Source organism: Coturnix japonica, chromosome 1, assembly GCF_001577835.2.
Source record: "Coturnix japonica isolate 7356 chromosome 1, Coturnix japonica 2.1, whole genome shotgun sequence".
NCBI lineage: Eukaryota > Metazoa > Chordata > Aves > Galliformes > Phasianidae > Coturnix > Coturnix japonica.
Window position 1 is genome coordinate 172,938,449 of NC_029516.1, and position 12,285 is coordinate 172,950,733.

At 42.7% G+C, this 12,285-nt stretch overlaps 1 protein-coding gene across 6 annotated transcripts in view; it reads right to left on the minus strand.

The window, feature by feature from the left end:
- Positions 1-12,285, minus strand: part of MYO7A (myosin VIIA) — an 82,944-nt gene that overhangs the window by 30,721 nt on the left and 39,938 nt on the right. For 3 of the 6 annotated variants that reach the window (XM_032442283.1, XM_015852498.2, XM_032442282.1), the window contains 12 exons: positions 11,156-11,340; positions 10,110-10,231; positions 8,334-8,476; positions 8,128-8,241; positions 7,373-7,526; positions 6,597-6,673; positions 6,032-6,151; positions 5,143-5,285; positions 4,465-4,675; positions 3,825-3,960; positions 3,090-3,196; positions 906-962 (listed from right to left, as the gene is read on the minus strand). In XM_032442283.1, the coding sequence (XP_032298174.1) occupies positions 906-962; positions 3,090-3,196; positions 3,825-3,960; positions 4,465-4,675; positions 5,143-5,285; positions 6,032-6,151; positions 6,597-6,673; positions 7,373-7,526; positions 8,128-8,241; positions 8,334-8,476; positions 10,110-10,231; positions 11,156-11,340 (1,569 nt within the window). The remainder of the gene's footprint in view (positions 1-905; positions 963-3,089; positions 3,197-3,824; positions 3,961-4,464; positions 4,676-5,142; positions 5,286-6,031; positions 6,152-6,596; positions 6,674-7,372; positions 7,527-8,127; positions 8,242-8,333; positions 8,477-10,109; positions 10,232-11,155; positions 11,341-12,285) is intronic. The other 3 variants (XM_015852500.2, XM_015852499.2, XM_032442284.1) reach the window with 1 other exon arrangement.

The window sequence follows — 12,285 nt, forward strand, 5'->3', positions numbered from 1 at the left end:
GGAATTCCAAATACAAACATTCTGAAACAATGTGGAAGTAACAAGGGTTGAAATTCAGCCCATGCAAGGATATGAATTTTGAAAGCCAGGTCCATCTCTAACATAACCCCTTGGCTATTAGGGGGCTGTCATGGAAATGTAGGCAAAGTCACAAAGCTGATTTCACAAAACCATTAGCACACAATACCCTATGGTCAATCATCTAGCACAAAAGGTTTGGGAATCCATCAGAACCAGTCAGGAGGTGAGGTACAACAGAAACAACCTGAAACAGGTGCAAAGAGCCTGTTTGGATGAGCATGGAAAAGTTCGATATTAACTGCACCTTTGAAGAGTTGGATTTGAACTCATACAAGGCATGAAATCTCCCTGAGAATGACAGCATTTCCAACCAACCCCATAATGCAATCCAAGAATCTCTGTTTGTGCATGTACCATCAACCTCCTGCCCCCAAATGTGCAAAACAGAGCCAGATTTGCTGTTGCATTGAAGTGTTATGTCCCACTGAAGCCAGTGTCAGCAACATGATGAACAACAGCCAAATCCCACAGGTGGTCAATCTGAAGTTAAATAAAATGATTCAAATATCAGAAAAGAAAAAAGAACAGCAACAAAAACAAACAAACAAAAATCCAAATCCAAAACTTTGTCTCAAGCTGGTTCTGATTTTATCCAAACCGAACTCCCATTATGATAAATCACTCCTGAGTTGAATTTTACAATATAAATGACTCATACATCTGTAAATAGTCAGCAAGCCCTAACACAGCTCTTTGTCACATCAACACTTGAAATTGATCCTCTATAGAGAACACAGGGAGAGCAACAGACCAACAAGAGAAAAGCACAGTCTTTGCCAAGGAGAGGTGAACATACAGCAGAGAAACACATGTATTCAGTTTACCTTTGGTGTGGGTGTAGGCGACTGGCCAAAAGTGCTGGATGCATAGCCACAGAGAAACTACATGAAGCACAGGTCAAACAAACAAACAAACAAAAAAACAACAAAAAGAACAGAGACAGAGAAGAGCAAACAGTGAAAAGAAGGAATAACCAAACTGGGAGCCCGACATTATTAGTCTTGGAGGTGTTGAAATATCCCGTCAACAAATTGTGCTAATTCTTTTATATATCCTCATCCTGGGCTTTCCCTTTCCTCTTAACATTCACATCCCTGGTCCTGAGGGAACCACTGCTGTTCAGCTCTCGCCTCTTAGAAATAACTCATTACCATTCAGTTTCAGCCTTCCCCAGTCCTCTGCCTTGCAAATCCCTGCTCTCCTCTGCCCAGTTGGAAGATACCATCAAAAACCAAAATCTCACAAGAATTCTAAAGATACTGCTCTCTTCTTCCCCAGATTCTAGTCATGTAGATTCTATAGAAATTAACTTTTCACCAAGGGAAAAGCACCCCAATCTGCTCTTTCTTTTTCCCTTCATCAACAGCTCATCTTTGATTTCCAACTCTCCTGCTGTCTATCTGCAAGTGGAGCATGCAGGACCATCAGACCGTGCTAGCTATGGGCCATGTTGATTCTTCAGAGATTCACATTTCACTTGACAGTGCTCAAAGCAATGTTTCAATTCAGCCAATGCATGCAGATAGACCTCCTCCACAATGGGCACCCATAAATAAAGCTCAGCCCTGTGTGGTCCAGCAATACACTGGATTAGGTGTGCACAAAGATTAGCTTGTTCAGGGATCAAATACTACAAATTCAAACATACACTTCTGGTTGGTTTTGAAACTTTCTTGACCGGTGGCTCTTCCAAATGGCACATAAAGAACACATTTGAAAGTTGGAATGCCATGAACTAAACAGGAAATTGCCTTTCACCAAATCCTATGAGCTCACTGAGAAGTTCCTGAGGACAAAAGCCTAATGATTTCATTTAGCTCTAACCAGAGTGGCAACTGGTCTTTTCTTAGGTAGAAATATTCTTAGATCTGATTGACTTGGCTTGGCTGTCTCAGGAAGGTTCTCTTCTCAGTGCTCAAGAAGCACTTGCAGGCCTCCAAACAGAGTCTTCTCCCAGCTCTTTGCTGCATGCATTCCTATACCCTGTGCTCACCTACTCCTTCTTTTAGGAGATGCCTTTGAAGAAAGGGGTTGCAAAACTGATTGAATTTTTGTGAAAGTCAATGACAAAATCATCTCACCTCCTACAGCATCCTATTTATCTAAGCAGTTTTTATTTGCATGGGGGTTCATGCCCAAACAAGCAAGAAATCATTTCCAAGGTGAGCTGCAAAGTTTGCACTGAAAACAAAAAGCACTGAGGAATAAGCAATAAGCAAAGGGGCTAGCATCACTGATGCTAAGGGAGTTAGCATCTAGTTCAGCAGAAGCATCCACATCTGGGGACAGTGTCATGCCAATTGGTAGCTTGAATGGGGCTCGATAAACCTTATCTCATTCCTAATAAAGTCAAAGTAATATCAGTTATTCACTTCAGAAGGAGCAAAGCTGAGTGGCCGTGATTCGAATAAGCCTCACAAAAGCACCTGTAGCCTATTTTAAGAAATGTATTTGGAATTTAAACATTAATTTTCCTTCAAATCTCATGGTATTCAGCACTTTAAATCTTTGGAAGTTTGGAAGTCCCGAAAGTCCCTAAGTCCCTTGCACCATCAGAGGCATTGAATGATGTTTGGAAACAGGACATCAACAACTGAAAAAATGTGGTAACTTTGGAAAGCCTTAACTCAGCATCCTTTTGATTCTAGATCTTCAGCTCTTTCAGAGCAGCTGTTCGGTTTCCATCTCTCACTCTATTATATGAAGATTTGGACTTACTCAACAGTAAAGGCTGACTCTTTCTCAGACTTCTATAATCAAAAAACTCATTGCTCACATCCCTATACAATTAATAGAAGAGCACGAAACAACCTTTTAAGAACTCAACTGTGTGATCTATGTGAATGTGGTTGTACTGCATTCACACTTTGTGATTTTTGGCTCTTACTAATAGGTTTGAAACACCCCAAAGAACACCCGAGCAGTAAGACCCTTTGCAATTCCTCCACCCTTTCAAAGAAAATTCTCCCTGTTAATAAAGCTCTTCTCCCACCTGCTGCATGCCTTACCATAGCCACATCTGCTTGGAAAATCTGTTTGATGAATTTGTTTTTGGACGAATGCACCAGCTGAATGATGTCTCCATGCAGCGTGTCCCTGTTTTTCTCCAAGAAACCTGGAAGATAATGAGACAACACACAGGCTGATGACATAGGGTGACATGGCCAATAAGTGGCCTGTATACAGCCTCTGGGTTGTTGGGCTACTGGTTTCTCTTTGGAGGTAATGAAAGGTGCACAAAAGAAAGAGACTGTAATGAAAACGTGCTCTTCATTTGTATGAATTTGCTTAAGGATTAAGGACACGCTGTGCTGTGCAATAAAACAGAGCTTGCAGAGCTCATGTGTGAAAAATTCAATACAGGTACACTACATTATCCCAGAGCCCAGGACAATTAAATGTCCTGACAGAGCCATGGCTTTGGATGGACCTGAGTGGATTTCATTAGGAAAGACTAAGTAAAAATGGTGGAGCGAGCAGAGAGGAGGAAGACAGAAACACACCTTGAGACCAGATCAAAAACAGTAGTGATGAAAAGCACTGCAATTCTCTCCTGGGGACACAGCAATGAAAGAGCTCAAAGCTCTGCTAATCATGGGCACTGCTGAGAGACCATCGCCGCCAGAAAAGGAGAACACTGACACTAGGACTGACTGCCATCCAACTCTGTTTCATTGCAGCAATGTCTCACCTTCCCTTGAACATTCCCTAACACCTGCAGTGCCCCAAGGGCTACCCCATACCTTTTGTTTCGTAGTAAACAATTCCAGCAAAATGATTAATGCCAAACTGGGTTTCATAGTTATTCTTTGGAGGAATGTAGTTGGTGTTCAGCTTGTGCTGGGAGTTCAGCTTGTGTAACATCGTGGCATCTGTACCCTGTGCACGTAGGAAAAGGTCATCATTTTAAGCAAGGTTTGTCCCATGACAGTGAGTTTCCAATCAATAGTGCATTTTTTTTTCCCCTCAAGGGATAATGTACATTTATTTTGACAAGAGATGGGTTGGAAGGGATATATCAGATGTAGAAAACAAACAAACAAATATACAAGCAAACAAGTATATATATGGTGTTCTGTGCTGTATTCAAACTAGTCAGGAGTGAGTATATTTAACAGTATCTTTTTTCTTATACTTTTAGTCAAAGCTGTTCTGGAGCATTTGCAGGTGTATTATTCCATAAGAAATGTTGATTTGTCTTAAGCATGATCGTGATACTCACGGAATAATAAAAGCTATGAAGAGATAACTGACCAGTAAACACATTTTATTTTCCCTTGTGCCTGATTTAGGGCTGATCAGACCTCTCATGGGGTGCCATTATCAAAATATAAAGAGGGTGAAACCAGCAGAGTCACTGGAAGAAAGGAGTCCAAAACACACCTTGGGGAACTTGCTCTCCTCATCAATGAGAGAGATGATGTTCATGGGTTTGATGGCAATCATGTCCAAGGCATCCTGGTTATCAGTGAACTCGATGTGTTGCCAGTTGATGTTCTCCAGGTTGTACTCCTCCTGCTCCAGTTTGAAAACGTGTCGCACAAAGAACTGCTGCAAGTTCTCATTTGCAAAGTTGATGCACAGCTGCTCAAAACTGTAGACAGAAAGTGAAGGAAAGGTCAGTTTAGATCCACCATAGCCTTTTTTTTTCTTCATCACTCTCCTATGCTTGAAGGGATATCTTCAGGTCTTGTAAATCACTCAGTAAGGCTGCTGTTGGCTAAAAATTACCACATTGGTCCAGCTAAACAGTTTTTTCTCCCCCAAAACAACATCAACCCTCATTGTACGTATGTACACTAAATGAATTAATTGGAGGTCATCTCCTATGGATACATTTTGGAAATAATTAAATAAATGATGGAAGTATCTTGTCTTCTGCAACAATAAAAAAATAAAAAAAAAATAAAAAAAGAAAATATTAATTCTGGTAATCTCTCATGCAGAAATAGGCCTGGACCAGCATCTTTCATTCCAGGGGAGATGAAAGAACTGCAAGACATTACGTTTGGGCTGGTGAAGAAGGGTTAAGACCTGGTCCTCCTTCTTTGGGCTCCATACCTGTTCACAGTGAAGTTCTCAAAGCCAAAGATGTCAAGAAGGCCAATGGATCTTCTAACGCTTTTGAGTTCCTGTGAAGGAGGTCTGTAAATTGCAGCGTTGATCTTCTCCACGATCCACACAAAGAGCCGCCCATAAATTCCCTGCAATATCCCAAATGCAGAACTTACTGAGACAAGTTAGAAGTTCACCCTGATAGTCTGTGGCATCACTCCTCCCTTGATGGCACTGACATCCCTAAAGCACAACCAGTAACTGCACCGCTCCCAAGGAAGGCTATGCTAGACTATTGACATGTTTTAAAGCTGCAAGAGCCACTGTGTAGATCAAGGACAATGGACTTGAAATCCTAGATCAGAGAAAACCTAAAACAGAATCTATAATCTTCATACCTTTCTTTGTGCTTACATATGTGCTTACACAGTTTGTCTTTCCCCTGGTTTCATTTTCTGTGGGTCAGCAGAGTCATGCTACATTACTAGGCAAGCCTAGGATATCATGCCTGGATGAGGCCAACAAAGGTCAGAGCAGAATTTGTAGTGAGCTATTTATGCATGTAACATTACATGGGGCTGCAAACACTGATGCATACACAACCCATTAACCTCCATCACCTAAGAGCCTCAAGCAATGCTCTCTGTAAGTGCTTTGGTGACAGCTGAACAGCTCTGTCCCTGTCAACATGTTTTATTTACTAGCACAGCTTCACTGATCTAAACATGCCAAAATCTTGAAATTCAGGTGTGGATGCTTCAGATGTTGTAAGTGCTGTTCTGAGTAGCTGAGCTTCTACAACTCACTTTTCCCATGCCGTGGACGCTCTGGTCTCAAAACTGACAGATTGCTTCATTGTATTACCAGGAACAGGAAGGAATACTGTGAGATTTACCTTTACAAAAGCGTCCCTCACATCCAGTGCTTGTTCCATGCTGAGAGGGGTTGAGACAGTCTCACCTCTGGTGATTATAGTTCGGCTGGTGAGGCAGTTCATCACATCCTGAGGCTCAACCTGGCAAAGGCACCACCAAAAACAGCTGCTGACTTTATAGCTTAAGGGTTCCTTACCATACCTTGGGTATGAATAGCTGGAAAGGAACTGTGCAGACCCTCATAACTAGAGGTAAGCATCATTTCATTTTTCTTGACTGCCATAATGATCTTCCATCAATGAAAGAAACATGTTATTTTAGGGACTATATGGGGTGTCTTTCTTAGGACTATGTGCCACTAAAACGTCTGATCCTCTATACTTATATGAAAGGGAGCTCAGATGGATACATCCTCCATACTGCCAAAGCAAAGTATGGCTTACACAGCCCTCTTCAGCCTCCTAGAGCTGGAAGGGCAAAGACATCCTGGCTCAGATAAGGCTTTCCAAGCCTTCCCACAATACTGGGAATGCAGGAACAAACCAAGAAGAGGACAATACCACTCACCACTATAGAGACACTGACCTCCAGCAGTGATGCTGCAGTGATCAGTGATGCCGACTGCACAACCTCGCAAGCATCCAGGTTGTCATAGGTCCGAGCTGGGGGAAGAGAGGGAAAGCAGTCAGCAAGGGATGCAGCTTTGCAGAAGATAACAGGAAAGGGTCTCTTCTCTTTGCCTCATCTTGGTGGCCAGAGTCCTGCTGCTGTCAGCAAAGGACTTGTATTCAGCAGCTCATGGAATGACAAACTTTCTAGGATGTGTGGCTTCTGTTTTCCATATTAACATGTCATTTCTGACATCAGGACAGCTTGGTACTTTTACAAAGACATATCCAATCACCTAGGCACTTCTTGACCACACCATCGGTCTCCCCTTGCCCAAACCTGGATTTGCTGGACGATCTATGGCCATATCCATTCCCTAATTCAGGAGAGGTGAATGTCACAGCCTTAAATAAGGGACTGCCAGCCCCAGGCTGCTGGAACAGATGCAGCAAGGTGGAGATTACATGTATTGGGGTCCTTTTGCAGATGGCTGTAGAGAATTGCCCATCTCCACTGTGTGCACCAGAGTCTGGCAGCCCTGTAGAGTGGGCAAGTGGATTTATTCCTCCTTTCTTGTCCTTATACACCGCAATAATATCAAGCATCTTTACAAACCACAATAAACACCTGAGTCCTTAGCACAGTATCATGGCAGGTGGTCTGGATAGGGTCCATTACCTTGTCTCCATCTCACTATGCAGAATAAGGAGGAAAAACACGCTGGAGCATATCCTCGCATTTTGTCCTATTACCTTCATACTTCAGGTTCCCCATGTGCAGGATGGCAGCCAGCAGCTTGGAGATCTCCCAGTTTTCAGTGTCAGTGAACATAAGGACCTTCATGGCAGAGCGGATGTTGGCGTACTCCTTGCTGTCATCTCTGCCATCGCAGGTTGTGCAGTTACCCTGGGGAGGCAAGGATGTTGTATGGGGTAAAACGGAGTGAACTTGGCACAGGTTCATGCAACTTTAAGCTAACAGGGCTTTGCTGAAAAAGCAAAAAAAAACTATCAGCCTTAGTTAGGCAGAAGTTTTGCCTAAGGAATAAATAAGTGAGATGAACCTGTTGGTCTGGTTCTGTCCTTTGGTGTAGGCTATGATTTGGTTCTCAGCCCTGTGAACTGCACTGCCCTACTGTCCCTAGCCACCCTGTGTCATAGAATCATAGAACAGTTTGAGTTGGAAGAGACCAGTCCCAACCCCTGCCATGGGCAGGGTCACCTTCTATAGACCAGGGTGACCAAAGTCCCAACAAGCCTTGGACAATACTAGGGATAGGGTACCCACAGCTCCTCCGGGCAGCCTGTGTTAGGGTTTCACTACCCTATAAATGAAACATTTCCTCCTTATATCTAATGTATGTCTCTGCTCTTAATTCATACCCATTGCACCTTGTCTTATCACCATAAGCTCTGGTAAAGTCTTTCTCCATCTTTCTTGTAGGCTCACTTTAAGTGTTCAAGATACCATCTCATCCCTCCAAACCTTCACTTCTCTGCACCCTCACCATTGCAAGATAGTTGTAGTCTGTGGCTTTCCCAAGACCCAGCTTCTTCTTCTGCTCCATTGTCATTCCTCTCAGCATGCAGTAGAACACATGGTAATTCCTCTCATCTTGGGCCTGCAGAAGAAGAGCAACCATCAGCTCTTGGGACAATGTCTCTGCAAATGTCAATGGACCCACTCTTATGCTTTGCAGATATGTTACCTTACCTGTCTGCAGACCCGGGACTTCTCCAGCAGATACTGCTCAATCTTGGCCCCCTCGATGGCTCCCCTTTTGTTGAAGTGGATGTCAATGTACTTCCCAAATCGGCTGGAGTTGTCATTACGGATCGTCTTTGCATTCCCAAATGCTGCAGGGAAGAATTGCAATGGGTCAGAATTGATCTGGTGATAGATGGAAAGAGAAAATATAGGAAATACAAGAAATACAGAGAAATCAAGCCAACCTCCAGAGGAAGACTCTGCCCTGAAAGCAGACATGCAAGGAATGGTCTGGCATAATTAAGTGCAGTTCTATCCTTTGTGTAGGCGTAGGAAGCATGCCCTGGTGCTTGTATGCTCTGGAATTGCTGCCAGGTGCTGGAGATGCATTTGAAATACAAATCAAATCTCACATGTGCATGGCATGCATTTCTGAGCAATCTTGTTGTATCTTCATACTGGACTGAAGGATTCTCCAGAGGAGAACAGAGAAGGAAAGCTCAGCTGGTGACTTGTTTGCACTGCTCACATTATTCATGGAAAGCTGTCAGGATATTCACATTTCCATTGATTCCTATGGGGCTACCTACCAAGAAAACACTGCTCACTGGGACAAGTAGGTGGATTAATATCTCATTATTCTTTAATGAAGAAAGGAAGAAAATACTTCTCTTTCTGCTGAAGAGTTCCATGCATGCCTGAAAGGTTCAGATTAACCTTATAATGTTCAGACATCCAGTTAAAACTGTAGGGCTGTTCTTTACCCTACCAGATGCTTGCTTATGCATCTGGGATAGCCAACAAGTTGATTTTTGCTATCTCATTATTTTTTCTTCTGTGTTCTGCCTCCATTCTCTGACAATGGAAGGAAATGGTGGGCTTTGCTATTCATAGAATCCTAGAATAATGGAACTATAGAATGGCTCAGGTTGGAAGGGACCCCAAGGATCATCAAGTTCCAAGCTCTCTGCCACAGGCATGGCCACCAGCCTCCAGATCTGGTTCTAGATCAGGTTGTCTAGGGCTCCATCCAACCTGGTCACCTCCAGGGGTGGGGAATCCACAACCTCCCTGGGTAGACTGTTCCAGCAGAACCACTGAGTATTGCTAATCCATATTCTTAGTCTGTGATGCTCTGAGAAATATAATCTCATGTTCTGTTGAACCAGCAAAGAACAAGAATAAGATTCTGGCAATTACATTTTAATAAAACAAATAAAAAATCAATGGAATGAAAGCTTTTTGTAGTATCTACACTCTGCACACAGTTATAACTGTAACAGGAGAAGAGGTGGTGCACATTTTCTAAAGAATTGTGTAAATTTCATAAAATCATAGAATGGTTTGGGTTGGAAGGAACCTAAAAGACCATCATGATCCAACCTCCCTGCCATAGATTGGTTGCCAACCCCAACTCAGGCTGCCCAAGGGCCCCATCCAACATGGTCTTGAGCACCTCCAGGGATGGGGCTACCACAGCTTCTCTGTCATGATCAGTTCTGCTGATCAGCTTTTGGAATCCCAGACTACACAGATAACTTGGCAAAATTCAGGTTTCTGTTTTGAAACGTGGGGAAAATGTTTTGATTTATGTGGAAATGATGATATCTTCAAATGAATCGTTTCTTTTTACAACAATCATTACCAAAAATATTCCTGGAAAATTAAATCATAGAGTTTTTTGACTTTGAAGGAACCTATACAGGTCATCCACTCCAACTCCCATGCAATGAACACATTTTTTTAGCCATCAAAAAAGGCCTCAACCACTTAAAACCTCACCTTCCAAGATTGGATTTGCCTCCAGGACCTGCTGCTCAATCCAAGAGTGCTGACCACTGATTGCTGCCAGGAACTGAAGAATCAGTTTCGTGCTTTCTGTTTTCCCTGCCCCGGATTCACCGCTGCAATGACAACAGAATTTGAGGTCAGTGAAAGTCCTTCTGCATTCTGCTAACTTCCCTCTCACTATCTATCTCTATCTATCTATCTATCTATCTATCTATCTATCTATCTATCTATCTATCTATCTATCTCTATCTACGATGTCCTGTGCTGTTTGCACAAGTGGGACGAGACCACTAAGGATGAGTTTTCAATGCTACAAAGACTGGTTACATCCAGATGTTAGGACACAATACAGTGTCCAGTCAGGATACAGATTTACACTCCAATTCACGTGGACAAACTTTTGCTTTTAGGTGTGGGTCTCTCCAGCAGCTACCATTGTACAGTTGTCACCAACAACATCAGGAAGCACTTTCAAACAGTGCTTTTCCAGGTAGGATCATCACACCTTGAGCCAGTGGTGCAGGGGCAGATTCATCACAAGTCTGGAACTGCCCAAACACATTATAAAGCAGAATCTGAAATACTGACATTTGGTGACAGCCACAGGTCCCATAGACACAGAATCATAGAATCATTAATGTTGGGAAATACCTCTAATGCTCATCCAGCCCAGCCACACACCTACCAACAGCATCGCCTGCTAAACCATGTAACTAAGTACTACATCTACTTGTTTCTTGAAAACCCCCAGGGATGGCTCCAGTGCACAACCACTCTTTCAGAGAATAAGTTTTTCCTAACATCCAACCTGTGTCTGACTGAGAGGAAAGGAGAAGGTAATTGAGGCAAGAAGCAGAATGCTACTTGCAAGTTGGTATTTTTGACTTCAGAAATGCATAACAGAAACCAACTCTACACTAATATCATGTGGATAAAGTATCTCATGGCTGTTTCTAATTCCCAATTATGTTCAACTATCTGTTCCTAATCAACCAGCTGCCTTTTCCAGTGTATGTTCCATTTGGAAACCAACTCACCTTATAATACAACACTGATCCTTGTTGTTGCGTTGCATGTTGAAGTAACAGTTGTCAGCGATTGCAAAGATGTGTGGTGGCATTTCCCCAATCTTTTTGTTGGTGTACAGGCGGATCTGCTCCGGTGAATAGATGGGTAGAAGCTGGTAGGGGTTTACTGCCACCAGTATCGAACCAGTGTATGTCTGGAGGAGAAGCACATGAAGGTTTATGGGACAGTGAGACTTAGATGAGAGGCTCTGGCAGTTTGGATGGAGCATGGAGGTCAGAAAAATCGAAAGTTTTCGAAAGCTGGATGGAAGATGATGTACAAGCCAAAGATGATTGAAGGGTGAAGCCTGTAGAAAAGCTAGAACAAAAGTTCCAAACTATACAATTTAGTTCAGACTCAGCCCTGCTCATGCACTAGATGGATTCAAGCTTCAATTCATATTTCAGATGCTCCTCAGTTAAGATTTAGAGTTCCAAGTCAAGCTCATGTTTGCAAAAACTTCCCCAGAGCCATTATGCATCCATATATATGCACTGCATGAGTTCTGAGAAACTAAAGATGTGAAGGACCTTCCTCTGCAGTCTGTCCCTCACTATATCTTTGTCTAACCAAACCTTTCCATGCTGCAGTTTAAACCGTGTCCCATGCAAAGGGAAATGGTTCACAAAGTCCAGACATACTTCTTCTAAGCCACATCCTAGTCATTTTGGAAATGCCTTTTGTGCCTCCTGTGCTCTTTGTAGCACAAAGTTGTCCTGAGCCTTTGGTAGCAAAACTCTTTGTGGCATCCCGTGCTTTCTTTTGACAGCTAACGTTGTCTAACGCTGGCTAACGTTGGCTAACTTTTGACAACTAACATTGTGAAAGCTGAATCTCCCCTTTCATTTCTCATGTGATCAGCTACAAAAGTGTCCCCACTGCTGCCAATATTATTCCAGGAAAAACAACAACAACAACAACAATTCTCATCATCATTTTAACACAAAAATATATCCTTTCTGTTGCATGACCTAAAAACAAAAATAAGCCTTTGGAACAAAGAACCTAAGTGTCTTAGGCAAGGATGCTTATGTAGCTTGAAGATAACACGGCCCTAGGTTGGGTTTCTCTCATCGAAACTTGTTATCCCTGAATCATC